A 27,162-nucleotide genomic window follows, 5' to 3' on the forward strand; every position below is an offset into this window, starting at 1 on the left:
GAATTTAACTGCATAATTAATGACCCAAGTTTAACGAAAACCTGTAGCTGTACAGCTAAAGTACAGTAACGTTTCGACAAAAACCGTGAACTATGAATTGGACTATTTTCACCGTCTAGTCGTTCTGCTGATTCTTCCATTCTTAGTGTCCGTGGTGTCACATAACATATTCGTATGACCAGTAGGTGTCAGAGAACACAAAACAACCGGAAAATGTCAGGGTAAATATATCGTCCGATTTCAACAAAAACCGTGAGCTTAGCGTTTTGTTCCAAAATTGGACTAATTTTATTAGTCTTTTTCTGCCGATTCTTCCATTCTTATGGTCCATAGGTTTCACAAAATATATGCCTATGATCAATAGGTGTCAGAGAACACAAACCTACAGGAAAATGTCAGGGTTTAAAAATCGCTCAATTTCGGCAAAACCGTGAAATATACTCTTAGAGTTTTTGCCAAAATTGGGCTATTTTTCAGCTGATTCTTCTATTCTGAGGGTCAGAAGGCGCCACAGAACACATTCGTATGATTCATAGGTGTAAAAGAACACAAAAACTACAGGAAAATGGCAGGGTAAAAAAATCGCCCAATTTAGACAAAAACGGTGTGGGAAATAATAGTAGGCCTACCTCCCTTAGCCACCTTTTGCCAAAAATGGACTATTTCTCAATTAGTCTTTTTCTGCTGATTCTTCCATTCTGAGGGTCCGTAGGTAACACATAACATATTCGAATGATCAATAGGCGTCAGAGGAACACCAAAAAACCGAATGTCAGGGTAAAAAAATCGATTCGTATGATCCATAGGTGTAAAAGAACACAAAACTACAAGAAAATGGCAGTGTAAAAAAATCTCCCAATTTAGACAAAAACCAAGAACTACATCCTTTTCTTTTTTGCCAAAAATATTATATATTTTCACCTAGTCGTTTTCTGCTGATTTTAACATTCTTAGGATCTGTACCTATTGTGTAATGGAGTGTATCGGGCGGTACTTGAATCTGTTCAACCATGAAGCCTCTGTGGTCTAATGGTTATGACGCTCGCATTGACAGCGAGAGGTCACAGGTTCGAATCCTGTCAGAGCATTTTATTACACAATTTTTTTATTCATTTATTTATCAGACTGCATTCGTTGAGAGCTATGCTACACGATATATTATTATGTCCTTTATTCGAACACAGTATTTACCTTTCTTTGATGATTTATATAGATAAACCACAATATACAGAAAAATCTCGCTTGATAAACTTACATTAAGTTGTATGACAAACGAAAAATGAGAAAACAGTAAATGATACTTATAATTACCGACAGTAGGTCGAGTGCTTTATTTCATAATGGACTAGGATAAGACTAGTCACTTTTACAGTGACCAACATATGTCAGACATTGGAAGAAAAATAAATACAAAACTCTGAACTTATAACATGATTTGTATACACAGAACTATACAATAAAATTGGTGTACAAGGAACATCACATTTTCAATGTTTGGGGTGTTATGACTTTCACCCACATATAGGCATGACTGGTCCGGTTTTTTTAGCTTTGTACAGTCTCGTTGTGCAAAGGACGCCACTGTGTAACATTTAAGTACATTCTCTGAAGGAACAAGTGGTAATTTGACATTACCAGGCCTTGCAATATTATTTATAACGGCAGCGGTGATGGAATTAGGCCGAGAATACATCATCTATAACTGCCTTGCTTGCTTTTTTAAACATCTACACATCAAATCATAGATGTTTTTAAGTAGTACTTGATGCATGCATGACAATTACAATCAATTTAACACTTGATCAAGCAAAGATTGGAGTCAAATTTCAACAAGTTACAATTGTACAACAAATAAACCATTGAGGTCAAATTTGAACATCAATAAGTGCTGAGGTAAACCTAACAAACATTATAAATTAATTGTTCTTGCTCCTCAGGAGCACCTCTGCACGTGATTTTCGATGTTACATAATAGTATTATATAAGGCCAAAGCATAATATCAAATGTTTCTTGTTCCCTTATATATCGTTTTTTTTACACAAGGTAAAATGTCTTACATTTTATGGGCAATGGTATCCATGTGTAGGCCAGAGACGTACATGCAACAAAGTGTATTTGTTGTAGCAAAAAAAAAAAGGATAATCATCCTCATTTATTTTTCATAAAACCTGGATGAGAAACCTTATAGTTTTCATAATTGGGCCATTGTTTGAAATACTGGTATCAAAATATGTTATTAAAGTAGCCTCATCAGACAATGTTGCACTTATTATTCCAAAGGTCAAAAGTGCATACTATAGATGAAATGGTATCCATTTGTACCTTAGTGCTCTGTAACCAATCAAGAATTGAGAATTCTGGATGTTTCATTTTTAACAGACAATGTAGGATGAATCCTCAAAATTTATCAAATTGCAACGTTTCAGCCTGCAACTTTAGATCTTTAATGCTTCTCCCATATATCCAGTCATATGAAGATGAATGCTCAGTTATAATCTCAAGATTTATTAATAAATTAATTAATAAGTTAAACAATTATGATATTAAGCAAAACTACTTTAAAATTACTAGAATTATCCTCCCAAAATGTGCATTTAAAAAACGATTTTCTGGGTCCAGTGACCACGAGGTAATAATAACACATTACTGTATTTCTAATCTTCTCCACACAATGTTTGGCCTACGTATCAATATACATTTTATTTTACAATCTCATATTTAAATTTACTACATGATATTTTATAGTTATTTTTATTATACAGGGGAAAACATATTGTTACAGTACTTACAATTTACAAACTCAACTTTTGATATGTTTATGAGGCTGATATTTGATTGGTTGCTGGAAATATTTCAGAAAAGTAAAATTAAATATTGTATTTGACGTTTTAACCCATGATTATAGAAATGCATGTTACAAAACAGACCAAAGATATATTTCTATGAGAAAAAAAAAATGTATAAACAAATTTAACATAAAGATTAACAATTCACTTTGTTCAATAAAACACAAAACGATATTTGTATAAACATAAACAATCTCAACTCACTTTACTTTAGTTTACTACAACTTCAGTTACTTTATGAAGTTTCAATTTTCAAATCATAACAGTCCCATGATGCAATTGCTATACAGTCATGGTAACACTTCCCCATCAGTTTCAGCAATGTATTTTGGTTGCATATGAACTTCAATTCTGATATTTAAATTTTATACCAACATCTTTCTGACATAATTACATATATATATTGGATAAAACAAACTTTTCACAACAGAGGAAAATAAGGCTACACATTGTGAATAACAATTAAAAAGTCCTTATTTTAGGCCTAAACACTCAGAAAGTAAAGATAAATAAACAACCAATTTGATAAATAATTAATTCTAGACCAACACTATAACAAATGAATCTTCATTTAAAAATTATCTTAAACATTTTAAAAATATAATTTTAAAATAGTTTCATAAAAGAATTGTTGACCATGATGAGTTAAATGTATATATTATATTTACAAACAAAAAACCCCCTCTTTAAACAGTTTTACCCCTACTCGATAATCTATTCAACCATCTTTTTATAATATCATATAAAAGTAAATTTGTATTATACATTAATTGCACCTTTTTAATGATCAACTGAAGGCAAGTCATACAGCACTCCCTCTATTGATACAACAGCAATTACAATGACGAGCATGGATTTGATTTAGATGTTAAGCATGGGAAATTGTGACTGATCGAACAATGCTACAATAATGATCAATACATCAACCAATATCAATCAATAATCTACATCCTTGTTAATTTATTCACAATTAGCTGTCTTCAATATATTCCAGAGCATGACTGAGTACAAATAATATTTCTTTCAGGATCAAATCTTGTTTTTTTCTTTATTCTCCACTGTTCTCCTAAAAAAACATATCAACATATTTCATGATGTAACTCAATCTGTCCTCGTTATCATTTGGGCTTGAATATATACACAATCCTTGTGAATTGCAAGTTGTCAATTCATAAAATGAATTGACAACTAGTCTTTATTCAAAAAATCTTACTGTCCATTCAAGCGTTCAATGCGAGCTACGATAAAAATCTCCACGTCACGAAAATAAATATCTCTTTTTTAGCTTATTTATTAGTCTGTATATATTTTTTTCGCTTTAAACATCGGAAACAGATCCTCGATTGACTTCTTTCAATCTTAGGAGTTCCTTCTTCGTTAAGGTAAGTTCTTCCGTGTTCTGCTGGTCTCGTTCTCGTAATGTTTGCATCTCATCATGGCACCGCTGTAAGAAAAAAGATTTTAATAGTTAATTTACACTTTTGTACAACTCTAACTCAAATTATTTATGATTATACAGTGGAGATGCCAATTGAGGAATGAAACATAAGCCTCCAACCCCCTCCACCAGTCGGAGAGGCCAAACCGCCATACGTTAATACTTGTGGGTCCAAAACATTTTTTGGACTTGGGTGCATTATAAAACTTCTCAAAACAGCTTAAAAATGCTCAAAATTGTCCAGGATTTCCAGACACCAAAGGTCTTAGATCCCTTGACTCCTACCACATTATTCATACCTGGAACCCACTAGCCTGAGGCTAGGACAGCTCACCATTAAAGTATATCTTAGAGCTGCCAGAATGAGAATATTCTTTGTGTAGTTTTATGTAACAAATTTGCCAATATGTGCATGACGATAATAATGATGATGATGTCATATCACAACAATCAAACATTCTTTGTGGGCGTTACACAGTAACAGAAGTTTTGAAGATGATTTTTTAATGAATTTTTATAAACAAAATTAGAAGAAAAACTTACTATGTTTTGTTGCAGTAGTTCAATATTCTCTTCCTTCATTTTATCCATTTCTGCCTTCATTTTGTTCATTTCTGATTCTTGTTGTAATGCTATTGAGCATTTACCCCCTTCCTGACAGAATGTGCAGACGATTGCCGTTGGGCTTGGCTTGTTACTTGAGGCACACCCGGAAGACATGCTTCCCTGATGATTTAAAAACGATGAATATTTAATAAAAATTGGAAAGTAAGTCAAGACATTATAAACATTTTACAATTAATATTATCTGAATATAATACAAAAATATATAAAATTAATTAATTTGTTAGTATATTAATAAAAGATTTATGTTACATATTTTTCATGCATATGTGATTATTGTTAGAAAATATAAATTTAGTAAAAGAAAAATAATTTATTTAATATCAATATGTATATATATGTATATACATCATACTATATATATATTTATATACACACACACACATATATATATATATATATCAATTATGATTTAAGGTTATACAGGCTTCCCTTCTAATGAAGACCACTTTTTAGATTGTAGTTTGATAGTGTGTAGCTGTTTGGACATAAGGTAAAATGATGTAAATCTGTGGTTGTAGAAAGCGTCTTTAATTGAAGGGGGTTCTTTTTGGTGGGGTCTTTTATTAGAGAGACCTGTTTAATATATAATGATCTATATTACGTATACAAATACTTATTAATTTTTTACAATATTATATCACCATGGAAATAATATTCACAAGAATTTTGTAAAAATAAATAAATTTTATATCTAATAACAAACTATTAATGATAAACATTTATAACACACTTATAAACACTTTATCAATTATCTACAAGTAATATACATTTAATTTGCATTTGTGCAAAAATACAACTAAATGAATAAACATTTAACAAGTTTTGTTAGTAGTGTTTGTGTCTTGAGCAAAAGAGGGAATTTGTGCATTCTATAATTAATCTTATAATTATAATTATTATATACAATTATAATTAAAAGATTAATGATAAACATTATCATTAGTTTTACATACAATTATGTAACTCACAATATTCAAACAACTCAAAAATGTTTTAATTATTGTTGTTCATTGCGGGTCTCAACAAAGAACAGATAATAGTATATAACAGCACAGAAAAAATCTATTTTTACAAAGTTTACCCACAAATAAATGTGCCCAGATATGATACAGATTAGTAATAATTCAAGTTATTTATGTGTTATCAGAAATTTGAGCAGAGCACAAAGTCAAGCGGAATAAGAAAGTATGAAACAAAAAACATTGGATCGCGGTGGTGTTATAGGTAGCTATAGAATATATTTTCATGGAGGGGGAAATCTGTCCAACAGGAAGGGACAATTCTGGGGGGAGTCCAGTGAGCAGTCAGAATCTAGATAAATAATTTTCAAGGGGCTTATCTCTAGTGCTTAAAGAAAAGGGGCCAACCTTTTAAGCAGCTTTGTACTAATACACAATGTAAATTATATGCAATTTTTTTCTTGGTCCGATGATTCATGGTTTACAAGGGGCTTGGTATGTTTACTGGTGGATTAAATCCCCCCCCACCCCGGTGTCACCACTGGATGCCTTACATCACATTTTCCCCCATAGTTTGTTTCATACTCTCTGAAGTTATAGGTAAAGACTATAGTTTCAAGCAGTATTAAACGTGTTAATAGAAGAAAATGTATATAAAATATAGAATTACATTGCAATTGAGGCAAAGGCCACTACTAACCACTCCAGTGTCGGAATCCTCGAGATAGTGCTGTTGATCCTCCTCGCTATTAAAGCTGTCGTACGAGTTGCTTGGCGTTAGATTGCGGTGAAAGTATCGGTTATGTGATACGTCTGGTGTGCTCGGTAGCGAGTGATAAGAGCCAGAGTTTTTAGCTGACGGCTGACTGTCATTGCTACTGTCAGATGTGTGTGATGACCGACTTAGCACACTATCCCTATAAAAACCCAATAATAATAATTAAATACATATAATAATTTAATATATATACAATATATATAATTCACTAAGCCATATAATACATTATTTATATATTATTATTATTACTATTATTACATTTGTGTTGTGTTAATTTGTTATAAATTGAATACAATTATAGTAAAAATAAAAAAGTGAAATCACACAAGTTAAATATAATGCATTTTAAAAAAGTACACATACAATCAATTACAAAATAAATCAAACAAAACAATTAATCAAACACATAAATAAATAAAGCATCTGTTTATTTGTATACCTTGAAGTTAGTTTCTTTTTCTTACTATCCTTCCTTTTTAATTTTTCACTAGCACTGCCATCTTCCATGTTCATCAACAGTCCTCCTGAGTTATTTCTTTGCATTTTCATAAACCTTGTCTTTGTCTGGAAGATACATAAAAATGAAATTATAAGAAACAAGGCAAGAAAAAGTGAATAAGAAAAACAACTTTATCTCTTAAATATCATTTGTGACAATATTTTCAATGAAATATTGATTTTAATCTATTTATTTCCTTTAAAAATTACTCTAAACACTTATATGGACAGATACTGGATATATTCTATATCTAATTAAAAACCACTTAAAAATTAAAGACCGCTTAAAATTGAAGACCACTTAAAATTGAAGACCACTTAAAATTGAAAAACACTTTTCCGCAGTCTTTCTTATCTTTTGATAAGTGTTCTAATTATAGAAAAAAAGTTGCTAAAGACTGTAAAAACCTCAGTCCCAAAAGTGGTTTTTATTTGAGGAATAGTGTAACATCTTATATTTAGATGAGTTATTACCAATCAATAAAACATACGAGGAACTATTTTTATCAGAACTATTTTTAATTACTATAATCTTTGATACACTAAATTAAATTTCCTGGTAATCAATTAAAATAAATTATTTTGTAGTAAAAAATCTTTAAATCAGTGAAAACCTAATTATTATAATCTGTGTCTCATTGTAAAACTCTGTGCAGATCATATAATTTTCTTTGACAAAAAACAGCTGTATGCCCAAATATAGTCATGATATGCCTATATATGGTCATTATGTGATGTCATCATGACCATATTTAGGCATGTCACATGTTTTTGTCAAATAAAATTTGATAGACTCGATGGAGCTTAAGTTAATTTATTTGATTCTGCAATGTAAGGTTTCAATAGGGGATTCCCCCAAATTTTACAACACTTTCTATGCACAGGTACCAAAAATAAATGCATAAAACATGTTGAGAATTTAAAGCAAACTTAAAGGTGCTATTTTAAACCAAAATTATTAACTTTTTTGCTGTTAATTTGTAATATTATTATTACAACTACAAATTGTTATCATTTTGTGTATCGCTGAATTTTGTCATTTTTTCTTCTGTTTTCCTTATAAACTTTTGAATATGCTATGCAATGTAACATTTCAACAGGGTATTCCCCAGATTTTACCTACCAAATTTCATGTAATATGAACCAAAAATAAATGCACTTGTAATAACTGTTCACAAATGTAAAATGTTTGGAGAATTTAAATATGCTTTAAACTTTAATCATTTTATTACGTCAGTTTTAGAGAAAATTTTATCGATGTATTTTTTTATGCCCCCTAAAACATGTGACCAGTAATGGTGAGCTGAATGGGTCACCCTCACTAAATATGGTTTAAATAAAATAAATTCTTATAAATGTATTGATGATGGTACTTACAGATGGGCTAGTTTTTTCTACTGGCTCTTGGTTTACGCTGAGTGTTACAACACCGTTTGATTTTATTGTTCCATTCTCCGTTGATTTTGATTTCTTAAACGCATTCTTAAAGGAATCGAGGATACTGGAGCTGTTGTTGTTCTCGCTTCCACGTGGCATTCCCGGAATGATTTGAGATTCCACTATCGTATTCAGTAGAACTTGATTTTTCTCCGTGAGTTGACAATATAAATTATCAAATAAGGCTTTCTTTGTTCTCTCCTGTAAATGTCAAAAACACAAATTATTAATGACAATCTAATATTCATATGTTTAAACTGCATACATAAATATTTTTAATAAGAATCTAATATATTATAATAATGGATATTTAATCTTTATCATCATCAGAGGCAATCCCTCGTTGATGGCTGTAAAGACCAATTCTTGAAAAACAGGTTTGTAGACCCAATGAATAATTATATTACTATAGCAAATATGTATGATATTACCCTGTAGTATGTTAAACATCGTAATTAGTTTTGTTAAAATAGAACAATTATTTATGACCACAACAAGAAGACTGGCCTAATTACAGATGGAAATACACAAACATTTTTAATTTTCTGAGATGAAGAGTTGAATGATCTATGATGTTTTAGTTTTGCAGACCAGTAGGTTTTGGATCCAATGTTTTTTTTACTTTTGCTTCTGCCTTTTTCTGGATCCAACTCTATTTGCTACTTTAATTCACAGCTTAAGACCTATTTTCCGGTGACTTTTCACATGCGTTGCGCCTTTGATCTTGTTTGGAATTGGCGCCATATAAATTTGAGATATTATTATTATTATTATTATCTGATGTAATGGGTTATACACTGTGATTTTAGGCTTTGAAATATGCATTGTAATATAGATACCTAAAAACTATTCATTTACTGAGAATAGATAAATTAATATTTATTAGTCAAATACATAATATTAGATAGTATCCAGTAAATATAACACTTAATACTTATTTATCAACTATCATTAATTACCTGGATCATTGCAAACTTCTGAGCCTTGTAGCAGGCATTCTCAGCATTAAGAAGCTTCGTAAGTAAAAATTCTCGGAACTCGGTCCCCTTCTTGAAAACAGGTGGTGATGGCAACGCCGGGCCGAACAAAGGCACGTCTTCTCTTGCCGTTACGCTAACCTGGAAATAAAGTCACATCATTTTATTCTACATATAGTCACAAGATAAATTGATTGCCAAAAAAGAATAGGAAAGTTTAAGAGTATGTTGATTATTGGGCACAAAGGAAATGTGTAGATGTCACGTTCCTCTTGTGGATGTTGTATTCTGCACGTCCTTTAGGTCTGTTCACGCTATCAACATTTTATATGACAAAATAAAATGTAATGTGCCTATATATGGCCATGATGTCATTCAGCGCCCCCGAACATTACTTCATGTGATGGATTTTGGCACTATACAGGTTATTTTGATTGATTGATTGATTACACCCAAATATGGGCATATCACATTTATTTGTCACATAAAATTTAATAGTGTGAATACAGCTTTACTTTCTGGATTATTCTGATAGTGTAATGTAATATGTTTTTTTTTTAACAACTGTTGGTTTAGATTACATACCTCATATCTTGTGTTTGCTGTGTTTGGTTCAATTGGTCGGACAACTATATACGAGTGAAGGAAATTTGAAGCTATCATATCTGGAATAAAGGGTGTTGCCTCATCTTGGAAAATGATTGCTACGATATCATTCCCAATGTGTCGCTTCCTTTGTAACTATAAGTAGATATAAAAAAAGTTTAACCTAATGAGCATCATTAACGTTGAGCGCGATATTTTAGTAACATTTTAAATTAAAGTAAATCACAAAACACTCCATCTTCAGAATGTTATTGTTGGTTGATCGTCTCTGTCCAGACAAATTTTCTTTGACAAAAACTGTTGCATACCCATATTTAGTCATGATGTGCCTATATATGGTCATGATATGATGTCACCATGACCATATTTGGACATGTCACATGTTTATGTCAAGTAAAATTGATATTCTGGACAGTGATTTATACACCAAGGTAACTCATAATAACCATAGCATAATTTGATTTCAAAATATTGTACGGTTATATCATTATACAATTCAAAATCACAGTAGGCCCTAATTACAGCAATTCTAACCACTACATTAGGGAAAATTGCAGACCGCTGCATTATGAGAAATTGCAGACCACTTGAGTGTGCATTATAGTTCATTGCGAGCCTACGTAAAAGCAAGTAAAGTAGCATCCTTACTTGTTGCCTATCACCGTCGGTATACGGTAACATTGTTGACACGTGAAACATGATGCCTTTGTCTTTGTGTTTGGTATAAATGGAATGCGATCCTGTCTGGCCATGGTTCACGTCCAGTCCTCCGCGGAAGCTGCAAAACACATAACAAATAAAATTAAAGATATAAACCTTATCTGAGAAATATTTGTCACAGCCCTACATTAGGCTAAACTTCTGTACACAATAAATGTTTATATGCTGCAACTCCCTGTCTGCTACAGAGGTTACAAAAGAATGTGACGAAATTATAACAATTGATGTCAATTGTAATTTTAATATATGTATTTCAGTTATTTTAGTACGATTCTAAATAAACTAGGCTTGTGGCCTAGTGGTCATGAGTGTGTGACCAATGGGGTCATGAGTTTATTACCTATTGGGTCATAAGTTCATAAATAAAGCGTCACAAGCTTACCCTGAAAAGTTGAGTAATTGCACTTTATCTCCTAGAATTCCTAAGAATTGGTCGAGCGCGGGACTTGAGGTGCGGTTACTAAACAGCTCCTCTTCCGTCGCTTGCCCATGCTTCTGGTAGATGACACCAAACTTGAAATTATTCACCAGTGCATGTTCATCGTACGCTGCGATGAGCTCAGATCCCTGGGAATTCAGAAATTGTAATTCTTAGAAAGGTTGTCCATCGACCGAAAGTCAATCAACAGTGAAAGCATGAAAACAAACAAGTTGACGTCATTCTCAGATGACCAGGTCAAATTTAGTTCACTTCAAATAAATCTCAGTGCAACATTTGTTCAACATCAAAGATATCATACTATAACAATATTTTCAATAATAGAAAATACAATGTTTTATATTATTTCTTTGAAATGATAGGAAAAATTCTGCATAAATATACATTTTTCTACAAATAACATTTGCATTGTGTACTAAAGCACCTTGATTTAAAACTTTGAAATTCAATTTACATCATCAACTTTGTTTCCTTTGCTTTTATTGTGATTGGTCGGTACATAGGGAAATAATCACCAACACTTTTTGAAATAATAAAGTACAAAGTTCTTAGCATTCCAATATAAACTGTTTGAAGAATTAACAGGAAATTATTTATTCTAAAAATGTTTGCATAATATATAATAATTTTCTAATATTTTAAATTTTTTTAATGGAAATTTTTGTTTTCCGAATTAAAAATATTGAACGAATGAATGAATAATATAGTCTATTTCTGAATGAGAGATGCAAGTTTCTTTAATACTCAGCAAATTTTCATTGATGTATAGAACAAATATATGCGGTTGCTGACGAAATACATAAAGGTGTACAAACTCGGGTGTATTTTTACAAGTTTAACAAAAATTGAAATCTTAAACTTGATGAATATGTTTAAATAATTTCTTTTTTAGTGTTTAATTGTGTGTAATTGCGGTGCAATGAATTCTTGTGTATCTATTTCAACTCATTAAAATGCCAATAAAACCAAAAATTGGAATCTTACCTTTAGGAACAAGATAGGATGCATTTTGTCTACTGAAATTTCATCTTCAAGACGCTGGAGAAAAAATATATCATCCAAACATTAGTTGACGATACATGATACAGAGACAAGGCAATTAAAGTTAATAATCTTCAATCAGATTTCTATAAACATAATATGCAATTTGCCTAGGTTAGGTAGAATTTTTTGAAATCTGTCATAACCGAATATAACTTTAATTCTCCCTCATCAAATATAGAGACCTACGCACCAATGAACAAGGAAAGTATTTTTGGTACTGTATTATTATACTTTTCTAAAAATATACATAAAATAATAAATTACATAAAGGACACATAAAAAAGAATAAATATATATTATAAAATAATTTAAAAAAAAGTTAAAAAACTATTATCCTGTGGTATTTGACTCTAATGGACAACGAATTAGGAAAATTTATAAATAATAGGCAGATTTTGCAGTTAACGGATGACGTCATAATTTATTCATCTTGCGTTGCTAAGTTAATTTAAGGATTTTACGTGCTTGACGTACGTTAGTTACGGGTCTGCGCATGTGTATTTCGCTTTGTTTACAAAAGGGGCGGAGCTATTACGCTGCATGTTGGGTACTAACATTAAAATTAAGGTTAATGTCGTGTGGCGAAAACTACCTAATATCAGTTTGCTTTACCTTAGCAAGTTTGGCTGGCAAGAACTGGGAGTCACCTAGGCAGGAATTTGGAAGCAACTCGTGTATAGTTCGGCTACGACTCCGCAGCATTAACCTTATGTAGTCCTGTGACGCGATGACTTCTTGCTTCACCGATAGTATTAACGGTCCCAGGTTCTCATCTGTGGCACTATAGTTAAGATGTTCCTATTAGAAAGATAACATATAACTTTTGTTAGAAAGGAACAAAGCAAATTACAAGAATGAATACACAACAGGCAAAAGAACTGGTGAATTGTTTTCAATCATGAGAAAATTATCTAGACATTGTATTAAGTATGAATATTGTACCATCATGTCTACCTCGGCCAGCATACAGTAATCATAATCATTACCATTCTTTTTATCCCCATTATTCACAAACATTGTATTGGCATCACTTCCACCACACATCAACATCATAATCTGTGCTATAATGCATTTCCAATTGCCATAAACATCACTAAGTCCTAGAAACTGACATTATATCATTATAATTATGTAATAGACGATTTCGTAACAGATAATTATATAATTATTTGCACCATCTAACCTTGCCTAGGAAATATCGCCGGTACATTTTAGCGGTGTCATCAAATTCTAGTTTATTCTCTGACGTTAAGTGTTCTGTTTCTTGTTTAATCTCCAGGCTCCTTGGGGAATCGTCATGGATACCATCAATCCAATATCCACCATCTTGTGGCTGGATAATTGATGGCGGCTCGCTCTCTTTTTCCGTTGAAGTTTTTAAAACCTGAGGAAGAACGTGAAAATGTATTAAAAGTGTTGTAATAGAAAAGTACTTTTGGTAAATGCATTTATAAAAACGTGTGTATCGTATCTGGAGTTGCAGAGATGGATATTTAATGTATATAGCTGAATCATCATGTCTTATTAAGACCTAGTTCTTGTTTCATCTATCCAACCTACCTCTTGGATTTTTTCTGTGTTCGATCGTCGCGTTTGTGATCTTGTTCTCTTTGGGGAATTTGGACCTGGGCTTGGAACCTGCAAAAAACAAAATTTATCATTAAATTTACATAGAATAAATCATACCAATTTTTATTTAAAAGAAAAACAGTGTAGGCCTATAGATTATTATTAGAGGATTATGGGTATAATAAGGGTATGGAGTATTTAGTGATGCGATTAAATGCGTAATTAAAATTATTAATCTGGTTACAAGGCCACGTTGCAATTGACTGACACAATAGAGAAATGTGCATCGACATTAGCACCAGATTCTTTACAAAATTTAAAAATAACAATAACTTATTCAAACCAACAAACTTCAGCTTGATAAATAAATAACTTGGAGAAAATGCATTCAATAGATTTTACTGCTTCAGCTATTCATAGATAAACGTCTTTTAACAAGAACTTAATTTTCCGCTTTCTAGTCGCTAAGCTAATGTAACTATAAAACAAACAATCAAAATTACTCTAACTATACCCTGATGAATAGTTAGCTTTTGCATTCTGGAAGAAAACAAGGAATTTAGAAATTGTTTTTTCAATGGTACATTAGAGTTGGAATTTTAAGCTCATTCCATTCCATAAACATCTTGCGTATTAAGCGCCAGACAATTCTTCGTAAATATTGAAGATCAGACTCTCACTTAGTGAATGAATTTGCTTTTGCACAGGGTCTTTGCGAATTTGTAGACCATTGGGCTTGTCTTGCAATCTGTTGTCAGTAATTGTAACACCAAAATACATTAGCACAGTAGTGGAGAGCTTGTTGATTTGAGATTTTAGTTCAAGACTTAAAATTCACACAACTTAAAATAGCTTTACTTGCTAAGTCTCAATCAAACCTTGTTTATAAAGCATAGATAGACTGTGTTAGATTATTTGATGGCATACGGAAGCAACAAGGAGTTTTCTCTCTCTTAAATTAATAATGAATTACCAGGCCAAACAAGGCGACAACAAAGTCAAAATCACTTGTGGACCAAAATTCAAAGCTAACGGGTGTTTTCAATGACGACAAAAAAAATATCTGTAATAGTTATGAAAATAGATCACAGGTTAGCCGCAAAGGAATAATAAAAGAGGCTGACATAATTAAGGCCAATTGAAGGAACATATGTAAAAAACATCACTGGTTTTGATGAGATAATTAAGGTGTTTCCGCCCTGACGAAACCAGACAATTGAGAGCTTAGACCCATGCTGACTCGATTCCACAATACACAGCCTTGATGACTCGCGGAGCCAACTGGCAGCGCAAAAACAAGCAGTGTGTTTGACGGCACCAGAGTCAAACTATCAAATGTAGATTAGCTTGCGGAGACGGAATTCTTGTGTAATTTACCCTCAAATTACGATCTTCTCCGCACAGCAATCAACATTTATAGGAGAATTCAACATTGATATTAAAAACTGTTTTGCGTCCTTTGTGTAATCTGCTATTGACAATTAATGGGAGTCCTTAGAAAAACCTGCACATCAAATCTGGGCACATTAGAAGCAGCTTTGGTATAAATGTTCTTTGGTTGAGTGAAGAAATTCACAATCATACATAGACACAAGACCATCATTAACAAAGTTCAGAATCAGGCATACAGGCAATGAACTAAAACAATTGTTCATGTTGCTTAATGAATGAACTATAAGAAAGTTCATCATACTGACAAAAAAATGATGATAAAATCATCAATGATTTATATGATGTAAAAAAAAACATGGCTTTAGAGACTTCTCATGAAAAAATTATTTTTCACAATGACAAAAAAAATCATGGAAATAAAAACTTGAGATGAAATTCAAAGTTTTTAAAATGAATTGATATTATTGCAATAATTTTTCTTTGACAATTAATGATGTTTTAATAGGCCTTGCATTTTACCCGTTGATGTAAAAGACATTTTTCTTATCGTACTGTCTGTGATCCCTGTAGGGATTCGGATTCAAATGTGAGACATTTAGCCCATCATCCTATTCTCTACCAATTGAGCTAAGATGCCAAGTCTTTGATTGAGAAAAATTGGTGAAGATAGAATTACATGATGATATTTATTTTTATCTATTTTCTATTTTGACATTATACATTACACCAAACCTTAGTGATCGGTCGATATAAAGCAAATAAAAAGATTATGATCTATTGTGAATAAAAAAAATATGTATGACCAAGACCCTATCAAAAAATGCTAATTTGATAAAGAAAAATCATAACAAAATTATAATCCAATAGGTTAAATATGGTTTTTCATGCGGTTGATAAATTTGTATTCTCTGTCTGAGAGCGCTTGCCTTGCGCAACGTCAATCCACTGACCGTTGGTGGGAATCTGAGCGGACTGTTGATGGGAATGACTTAACTTGCGAGGTGTCATCATGATCTTATGTAATAAACTTCGGCTTTTGAACCCGATGCAGTGTGTGCTACAGTTTAACGTTTGCACTGTTGATTCACCTTTCTGTCTAGGCCCTCCAGGCTTACTTTTTGGTATCAGGGTGATAGACAGCCCATGCCTGCCCTAATGCTCATTATTACCTTATCCACTGTGACAATCTAGGAAAACTATCCTCTTTACCTGCCTAACATCAGGCCTTGTTAATCCAAGCAGATAACAAATTAAATATTCCGCAAGTGTTCAATGTATACAAAATTATTCACATTAGAAGCACTTTGTACCTATTAAAAGACCAATTAGTTACTTAATTACAAATTACGATCTGATCAAATAATTGCTAACATTTTTATTTGCATATTTTATGAATAAAAATAAATTGCATAGTTCTAAACTCATATTCTCTGGTGCCAATGCAAGGGAAGTTTATATATCTATTCATACATTTCAAGTTTTTTTTTTAAATATTCAGTTTAATACAGTACTTCATTTAGTTGTGTCTGTCTATGCTATTTTTCTTGCTTTATATCTGTGATATTTTTCGTCTGCATGTTTGCATTATTAAATAAATTCCTTCTAGTGTAGATTTAAGTACATTCACCATAGGTCAACACAATATTTTCATAAATTAAAATCCTTCAATTGTTTCTGTTTGCAACTAGAATGTCTTTTGACAGTTGAGTAACCTCTTCAATCAGGTTGTTGTAGTTTGGTTTTGATATTGATTCTTGACAAGTTTTGTTATCTAGTCTAAACATTGCCGACTCCGCATATGGCAAAGAATGGATTACTCCCATCAGAAAAGACACTCCCAAACAGAAAATGTGTGAGTTGCACCTCGCGTCACACTGAGATATTAAACAAACTTGAATTTTTTGAGTTTCCGATAAAAAAAAATATGTTTTAATATATTATGTTGAAAATTTATAATAAAAACAAATAATTTCTCCCACTAGAAACATAAATCTGCAAAATATAGTGGGATACAACTAGTGTATTGTGATATTATCTTAAAAAGGTAAATACATATACATTTTGTAAGTTTATGTTGAAAACATCTAGATGTAAAATATAACTGTAAAACTGTTTAAATTTAATTATACACTGGCAAAAAAAAAAAAAAAAAAAAAAAAAAAAAAGGGAAAACTAAAATTTTAAATTGAAACACTAAATACCTAATAGGCCTATTAGAAAACATTATAAACTATACTACCGGAAAAACTGAGATACTACAATATACTACTACATAAAATATTTAAAAAAAAAATGAAACAATATTTGAGAATGTTTCCAGTAAAAACGGATGACGCCTGCAATGCTTGAGACTATTGCATTTTAATATTCTTTTTATAACTAATATTTATAGATTTTTTTTTTCTATTTATAAAATGTTAAAAAAAATTTTTTAAGGTGCTTTTTGTTTCAATTTTTTGAATGCTAACCTGGTATATATATTTAAAAAAATATATAACGGAAATATAACTAGAAATCTTGTGAAAAAATTCTTGAGTTTTAAATAAAAAGAAAGTTTTCTTATTGGTCATGAATCTATTCACAATGCCAAAATTTAAACTGCAGCTCTAAGGTGTGTGATAATGTAACACATTTTGTAACAAAATATTACTCACAATACTTCAATAAGGAAAGGCTAAATGCATGGACAATAGCCTCACCAATTTTCCGGCCCATGTCTCGAGGTAATAAAGCAAACGTATATTACTCCTGTAGCACTAATTGATAAGAACAATGGGCCACGCGAACATATACTCATGCATGAATTATTTTCGATTGTTTTTTCAACTGCTTCTCCAGCTGTCTCTAGACAAATGTTTACAATATTAAACATTGGTAACCTTTCTGTATGGTAATCTCCTCTTGGTTCTTGTTAGAAAAACAAATTAATAATTCGTTGTTACTGATACAAGTACCATGAAATCCTATATAATGTAAATATTTTAATACATAGTGGATTAAGGATTTTGCTGTTTTTGGAGAGGTAGGTGAAGAGTCCAAATCAAGCAAAATGTTTTAATAGGCAGAATTAAGAGTAATTTACATTGTTCCACCACATTGCTTACATATTCCATTCACAAAAGTAATCATTGAAAGATTTTTGTGTAGTTAGGACATATAATAATAATAATAATAATATAGAAATTTATATAGCGCCTTTTGCCAAAGGATACAAGGCGCTTAGAAAAGGTTTATTTTAGGAAGAGGATTATTTAGGAAATAAATGAGCTTTTAAGAGTTTTTTGAAGACTTCAGTACTACAAGCATTTCGGATGGAAATAGGAAGATTGTTCCACAGGCCAATACCCTTTATATTTGGAGTATTACACTAAAGATAATATTACTTAAATATTTATAAAAACTTATTGAATTAAGTCTGCAAAAGCTGGAAAAATATATGCAAATATATTTAATATATTCATTGGCTTATCAAGGGATGTGCACGCCATCCAGTCATTTCTCCCTCCCCCACTAAAAATGTTCGAAGCAAAAAAATCATGCTCAAGTATTAATAACCACCTCAAATCACCTTATTTTGCAGGCTGCAGCCTCTCACCTAATCATTGATCTCCTGCTTCAACTTCGGGCCCCATCAGTTTATACGCCACTGTTGTTAACTTCCAATAAGACACGGATAAAACAAAGGAGCTTTGCGGATTTATTGACTTTTTTCAAACGAAAATCCTTAAATTGATTACCAGTCAATCGAAGGGCTTATGCAAAGATTACAGGATGGAGTTTCAGTTATTTATGTGATTCTTTTCTCAATCTAACTTTTCATTGAAAGCTAATGATGTTTTATGTATAAATAGGTAAACCAAATACTGAATTTTACAGTTCAAGCCTATTAACTCAACAAAAACATAAAACTATACAATCTCTTAAAATCCTTTCTAAACATGATTTTTAAAAAATCTCTTTAAATATTAAAATATTTCTGTTTTTATTCAAAAGAAGAGAACAAGTACAGACAGCGATAAATAACAGAAGAGGAGACAGAAAGAAATGTAAAAGCAGATGACAGAAGAAAGTTATGACAGCAGACGACAGAAAAAGCTATGAGAGTAGACGAAAAAAAGATACGAGAGCAGATGACTGAAAAAGATATAGCAGACGACAGAAGAAAAGATGAAAGCACACAAAATTTGTAGTTTTGGAAGCAGACAACCAAATAAGGTGTGGAAGCAGACGACAGAATATAATATACAAGTGGACTGCAGGAGGTCAAACTAAATGAAAGAACAACTACAGCACATAGAGAGTACGTAGACAACTTTAGAAGTTGAAGTAAACGTTAGAAGTTCAAGTAGGCGACACAGAAAGGTTGGAGAACTTGACATAGAATGGTTGAATTGAAGTAGCCGACAGTAGAACAATAGACAAGATTAATTTACAAAATCTTCATCAACCAATATACCAATAACCCCAAAGCAGATTAACAATGCACTTTAATTCCAATGAGTGTACTACAAAGGTTATGCAGGGATAAAGGCAAATAAAATTATAATCTAGTTTAATGGAAGCCCCTTAAAGAGAATGCCCTCAAAATTTGCGAATGGTAGAATCATCTACATGAAGAAAACTCATTATTATAATACATGTCTCCTAACTGTCTGGGAAATAAAACTTTAAGACAAATATCTGGGAAAATGTAGGCCTAATCGTTTGAATTTTCATCAGGATAGCTAAATAAACATAAGCTTGATTATGAAACCACAGACCATATGAAACCTAATCTAGAAGGAGGGGCAAACATTACATCTATTAGAATAAAATTCCAAAATGCATAGATCATCATCATTTGTTTTATATTGAAGTATTATCAAGAAATTACTAAATTTTTGTTCAGTGAAAGCCCTGTTTAAAAAAAAAAAAAATAGTTACAAAATATATTTGCACCACAATTACACTTTGTAGAAACAAATTCAAAATTTTGTAGGTAAAATCCAGAACATTATATTTTTATGAATTCTGTGAATTACCAGTAGGAATAATTGAGAAAATAAATTGGATCATTGCAAATTTCAGCAAATATATAAACTTTACATTCTGATCGAAAGTATGATCGCACACAAATCTAAATGCACCATACTCTCTCTTACTCGTTTTTAAGTTTGCATAATCAAAATTAAAAAAATTACAAACATAATGATAAGCTTTGAAATATTTAAACTTGTATATTTTGATACATTTAAATATCAAATAAAAAATTATCTATTTGTTTGATCCTCTCTGTTATTGTAATGATTGCAGAAATACCTGACAGTTGAAATCATGGAAATGTTACGGTCAGAAAAGCTATCAGGTGTACAGAAGGGTATTTGTTCACGTGCAATCCTGTATCTTTGCAACAGTTCTTTGTTAGATGTTGCTATATCATTGATAACAACCAGGCCGAAAAATTCCTTTCAATGAAGATCATCAGAGAGGATTTAGATATCTCCTGTAAACAGGGCACTTACAGTTCACGAGGAGTTCTACACTATGATTAGCCATGTGATCATAATGCAGAGAGTACGTGTGTGGAATACCGAGGAGCTTGATTTTCTGTATGATTTGTACAATGTAATTCTATTTGTGTAAAACAAGATTTCTAACTTTCAAAACATCCCAATGCTATATATATTAAATTTTTTTGCATGAACTGTAATTTTTGTTCTTTGGAGTGTATTTGAAGATTAAGAATTATATAATAATAATAATAATAATAATAATAATAATAATAATAATAATAATAATAATAATAAATAAGATTTGTATAGTGCTCATATCCATTTGAAGACATGCTCAAGGTGCTAGAGAAAATAGAGGAAAAGAAAAATTTGGAAAAGATTATTATAGGCGACTTTTGTCACTGTTAGATATTGGTGAAATAAGATAAAAATACATGGGGAGATTACAAATTCTTATTCATGCATTGATTATATTTAATCAATTTTGTAATCAAAAATTGAAATTCAAGAATAAGGTGTTTTATTATCAGCAAAATTGGAAGAATTAAATAAATTTTTGCAATAATTCCTTTTGTAATGCATATCTAATATTTTTAATAATTGTTTTTCATGTGTCCTTTAAAATATCAATTCTAAAAAGATTTTGTTCAAACTTCAATTAACAACAATTTGATTTTCATTTTTGTTTTCCGCTTCATATACATTCTGCAAGAGGTAATCCAAGACTCTTTGATGATTTTATGTAACATGGCCACAGATGACATAACTAATAAACAATGCTCTCAAAACAACATTTTTACCACTCATAAATCAATATCATTTAAAAATATGCAAGCATTATTATATTCAGCTCTTGACGAGTATTTGTACTAGTAGAGAAATTGCAACAAAAGATTGTCGTCTTCTTTGTTTTCCTCGTAATAACTGGTTACTAAGTAAGTGCTACGTGAAAGATGATATGTTGTAATCACTCCTTAGAAATGAGTTCGGCGACCAAATAAATACAAGACTTCTCTTGACGTTCAAAGAGATTTAATGGAACACAAAAAAAAAAATATTTTGCATGGTATTGAATTTTTAGTTCTTTGCTGTAATCAGTTAATGTGGTGATGGCAGTAACTCGAGCAGTGGTGAAATACATTGTCCCGTTGATGCACTTACAGCAAATTTGGATATTACCTTCAGGCGTTCATAACTTGAAAGAAACACGTTTGCATCTCCTTTTTGTGGACAGACTAATCCAGCACGAATACGTCGGCATTCTTTCAAACATCGCTAATTGACAAGACGATGTTTTCAAATTTTATTTTAATACACTACAATACAGTATTACTACAAAAATCAATATGCACTGACCATGCATTTCTCTGTAAGCAAAATTTATTAGTTTATCTTAATCTCTTGTATTGTTCTCCAAGGTTAAGTTGAAAAATAATGTCAAATTTTCCTTTGTTTGGATAATTTTAGTCGAAATTTGATTCACACTCTCATTTTTCAAATGATTCGCAGATAAATGTATAATCAAATCTCCTAATAATAATTCAATAGCCTAATGGACCATATTGTTCGGCCTTAAAGGCATAATTTTAGGTGGTGAAAGTCCTAAAGCTAAATAAATTATTCAGCGTCTCCGGCAGAATTAGTACAAAACGTTTGGAGTTGTTGCACTTTTATGTCAACATCTGTTTTTTCTATTTTCTTATGTGTTGCACTTTTTAAAACAAATTTTATATTTCAAACTAATCTTAGTGAAAATTATACATTAATGAATATATCATATTGAATATCTTTAGTTATTTTTGCACTACGTCGGATAATGGTCTTTTCCTACCGTATAGTGAAAAAGGCTAAGGCCCTATAAAAAATATTAGTTTTTATCACCATATCTAGGCTGGAAAAATGATGAGGGAGGACGACTTTTTTTTTCTAAAGCCAAATATCCCCCTTGGGTTGTTTGCTGTGCATTGATATTCAAAGTAAAAACATGATTGAGATACAAGCATATCTACTATTTGATAAAAAAAAAAAAAGTAAACAAATATAATTCTTTATTTTTTTCAAATTTAATTTTTTTTTTCCAGTACCATAGAAGACAAATAAACTAAACAGAGAAAGAGATGATTATTTCTGAAAAAATGTAATCTATAATAATTTAGTACGGTAACTATTCAACATGGATTAAAGTAATCTACATTTATTTTGGAATTTCCGATTGAAGTTCATTAAAGTTTAAACAGATACGTATTCATCCAGAAAAGACACTATTCGCAAAACATCCTGCTAAAGATTACAAAGACAGCATTAAAAACAGATTTTAATAGAATGGAAGGTCAATGACTAGTTAAACTAGAACAGTCACGGTCTGTAAAGTAAGTTATATACAGATTGTAACTATAATGGAACTATTCCACTGTGCTGAAATGAAATACTGAACACCTAATATAAAATAAAATATCTGTTAAAATAATTTGATCTGGTTTTCATTTAGATTTGTGTGGTTGGCCTAATTCTGATCGTAAATCCTTATTTGATTGAAAAAAATACAAACATAAATCATTAAAGGAATTTTTTTAAATAAATAAACATATATATATATATATATATATATATATATATATATAAAATGAATCACTGTGGAACGCAGAAAAAGCGACATATATAAAACAAACAATTTTGATATACTTATTAAACTTTTGTAATAGAACTTACCCCTGGTGCCAATAATGGCATGGAACAACGCTGCTCGTCCAACCGACTACTCTGCATTTTGGTTATGAATTCAAAAAAATCTAGTTCAACCTGCAATAAAACGAAAAAATAATACTAATAATAAATACAAAGAAAATAAATTAACAATAATACATTTACTTAGTATTTCATGAATATTCTATGAATGCTTTACTGGAATTTAACACATTAAGAAACACAAAAAATAAATAAATAAATGTATAAATGACAATATCTGAATAATTTTCCTTATCCTCCATCATTTTTATCATATCCTAAGGACCAGATTATTTGAATACCGAATTACTTTTTCATCTACTTTGCAGACGAATAGTCTAATCTTCTAAAATTACGATTGCACTCCTGATAATAACAGATTTTGATTGCCTCATTATTACCAACCATAAAATAATTTGAGTCATTTTTGTTGCAGCGAACACGGTAAGGAGTCCCGGTGTTTTTATCGTAACTAAACCATCGCGCTGGGTGATACCCACTTAGTCACATGATCAATAAACATGCTAACAAGAGGTTAGCCAGTATAACAATAATCAGAAGCTGTTGTGTTCTGGTTAAAGTAAACAAATAGTCATGATTTCGTACCCACTTGCCTTGAGGCTAAAGAACCTCAAACAATCGAGTGACTCAACACCATCCTTAATAATTTAGTTGGAAAAATAATACGTGGCATTGAAACCTCAATCAAACATACAGACGTAAACTAATATTCAGATGAATATCACGGACAAATAAAAAAAAAACCCCAAAACATGGTGTGTTAACCACTCCTGTATCATTAATTGGGCCACCTCCATTTTTCAAAAACATTCGAGGCTTGTCATCCCAAAACCAGCATATTGTCACTAAATTTATACTGAGTAATTAGAATACTATTAACATGGCAGTACTGCATACTTCATTTTTAAGCTTATAAATGTAGAGAATATGAATATATTAAAAAGTCAATTTTCTTGTGTTGGTCATTAATGCTGGCTTTGGCATGGTAAGTCCCTATAAAACATATAAAATCCTATAGGCAGTGGCTTAACTAGAAGTCTTGAGATGAGGAGCTGATGGGTGGGTGGGGATAGAGGATAATCAAGCACCTTCAAGCACATTGAGTAATACAGGCATAGGCATGGATGTACAATCGATATATTTGGTGCATTCTAAGAAAAGATATACATTTGGCAAATAAAAGAATTAGAGATTAAGCCAAAACAAACAAATACACATGCTTTACTCGTTACATTCGACTATAAACCATTTATATTACGCCATACTTACACCAGGTTAGGCCTGAATAATAAGTGATAAGTGATTTACTGATAAGTAAAGGCATAACTAAAAAAAAATAATTATCTTTAAGATAATAATTTTTTTAGAAATTTTTTAGATTTTTTATCTCTTCATTTCTTCATGAAGAGAAAATATACTGTAGAAGAACTAGTCTCATCTTTATACATTTTTAAACTTGTTATGTTTTGTCGAAGCCACCTTGTGGCCTTGTGGTTTAAAATATAGCAACATATTTAAATGTTTTTAGGATTATGATCAGATACAAAATGGTATTTTCTATGAAGTGGTTAATGGACATTTTCTGTGATTTACTATATATTATGGCATATTAAACCCACAGAACCTAGCTATAACCTTGAACAGGTTTATGAATAGTGTACAATACCAATAAAACAAAACAATTTTCTACCAACGCCCATAAAAACGTAGTCCCAAAAAACACTAAACAGTCTGAAGAAAGATTCTTTTAACCTTAAACTTGAAGTTGGATATGGTCCAAAGATTTATTATCGTGAGAAAAAAGATAGTCAAACAACTTGTCTACCATTGTTGATAATAGGCATTAATCTATTCTATCTATTTGCTTGGCTTTTCATGGGAAAGAGCCAAAATTTAAACTTTTCCAACTGAGGCATGAAACCTGTTTTGTAAAACATCTACAACAGAACACTTCTATCAGACAGAAAAATAATGAAAATTAATATTTATTCATCTCACTGAACAGTGTAAATGCTATTAAATATAAGGGAGTTTTGTTATCTACTTTTTCAATAATAGTATGCATGTGATAATACTGTACCATATCTACATACTTACAGTGGAATCATTTATTGTTCAATACTGTATGTAGCTATATTGCTACGACCACTTCAATTTATCTACCATATATATACTTGTTGTCTGAGATACATTTTAAGTGATATCATTTACAAAATCTATCATACTGTCTACTTTTTGAGATAAAGGAGTTTTAAATAGTTTTTCTCACACAAACATTTTCAATTGATGGTGTCTGAAGGAATAATTTAAAACTGTAAGTATTTTATTTAGTCTTCAATCTTGGAGGTAATTAAATATTAAGATTACTGGAACTATGAAATGAAATATAAAATACAAGAATGGAAATTCGGTACTAAAAATAAAGATATTTAAAAAATTTTGGATTAAAATTTTATATAGCAATATTGTAATATAAAACATTAACAAAAATAAATATCATTCAAATAAAAAAATGTGAAACATCAGATATACTCTACATTTTCATTCAAATTTTAATATTTTATTTATTCATTAGTTGAAAATTGTTTATTTTAGTGCTATGTACTGTATGTTGCTTTCTAACTAGCATGAATAAATTTTTCATTGGTAAGTTGTGTATTTTTCTCACTACGAATGCTTGGGTAGACAAAAAATACAGTTAATAATGGCTTGATCTTCTGTGTCTTCACTTATTTCTATTTCTTAGACAATAATAAATATATAATTATTATCATTAAATATATAAATATTATTACTTTATATGTATCTTAATCTTTATATTACTTTTTTTAATTACTGTTTTATCACAGTTATTTTATTATAAAACTTGAATATGTATCTTTAAAAAATATTATTATTATTATTTATTATAATTTATAATTTAAATTTTTAATTAATCATATAAGAAATTACAATAAATGTAGACATGGGTTTGATCTTGAATTCTATATAAAAGTAGAGTGTGCCGAAATACTAGAACAGATGGAGCACCACTGATGTTACACTGTTAAATGTTTCACCACGCTGACAACGAGAAGACATTGACGTTGTAATGGAAACAGTAATCCCATGAACACCGGTCTATGACACGACTTTAATCCTGGTCTGTGGAATTATACCATGACCACGGATATAGATGAGTTCCGTACGGCATTCGCTGGGATTAACGGATTGTTGATACTCATGGTCGACTTGTCAGTCAGAGTAGTTCGTGGTATAATATGGGAGAGTTTGGCCACAAGTTTAATATTATGAAGGAGAATCCGATATTTCCATTGTTAAAGACTCCATACAGGGGTCTTTGACATTAAAACTAGGTGTGATTCTTCACAATAATTTAAATATATAAACTGATACAATAAAATAAATTAAATAAAATTGATGAAACGTGTGTACAAAATGTACTGTACATAATATAAAAGTATTACAATAAAAAAAATATCAACAATTACATCCTATGATTTGTTAAAATTATAAGCTACAGTAAAATAAATATAAATATTAAAAATAATAAATATATATAAAAAAAAATCCCTAGAATTATGTAATGCAAAG

At 30.8% G+C, this 27,162-nt stretch overlaps 1 protein-coding gene across 7 annotated transcripts in view; it reads right to left on the reverse strand.

The window, feature by feature from the left end:
• Positions 1-1,301: 1,301 nt before the first annotated feature.
• The window catches only part of LOC117109399 (rap1 GTPase-activating protein 1-like), a 52,510-nt gene continuing 26,649 nt past the window's right edge, over positions 1,302-27,162 (reverse strand). For 5 of the 7 annotated variants that reach the window (XM_033251740.1, XM_033251743.1, XM_033251742.1 and 2 more), the window contains exons 3-16: positions 23,533-23,622; positions 13,931-14,008; positions 13,554-13,754; positions 12,983-13,168; positions 12,311-12,364; positions 11,270-11,454; positions 10,816-10,945; positions 10,147-10,302; positions 9,544-9,702; positions 8,525-8,785; positions 7,089-7,213; positions 6,542-6,788; positions 4,829-5,011; positions 4,162-4,291 (exon numbers count right to left, since the gene is read on the reverse strand). In XM_033251740.1, the coding sequence (XP_033107631.1) occupies positions 4,166-4,291; positions 4,829-5,011; positions 6,542-6,788; positions 7,089-7,213; positions 8,525-8,785; positions 9,544-9,702; positions 10,147-10,302; positions 10,816-10,945; positions 11,270-11,454; positions 12,311-12,364; positions 12,983-13,168; positions 13,554-13,754; positions 13,931-14,008; positions 23,533-23,622 (2,181 nt within the window). In that variant the 3' untranslated portion in view covers positions 4,162-4,165. Of the gene's footprint in view, positions 4,292-4,828; positions 5,012-6,541; positions 6,789-7,088; positions 7,214-8,524; positions 8,786-9,543; positions 9,703-10,146; positions 10,303-10,815; positions 10,946-11,269; positions 11,455-12,310; positions 12,365-12,982; positions 13,169-13,553; positions 13,755-13,930; positions 14,009-23,532; positions 23,623-27,162 lie in introns of all 7 variants that reach the window. The other 2 variants (XM_033251737.1, XM_033251738.1) reach the window with 2 other exon arrangements.

This window comes from Anneissia japonica, unplaced genomic scaffold (assembly GCF_011630105.1).
Source record: "Anneissia japonica isolate Jap-2015-1 unplaced genomic scaffold, ASM1163010v1 scaffold287719_len1884721_cov185, whole genome shotgun sequence".
NCBI lineage: Eukaryota > Metazoa > Echinodermata > Crinoidea > Comatulida > Comatulidae > Anneissia > Anneissia japonica.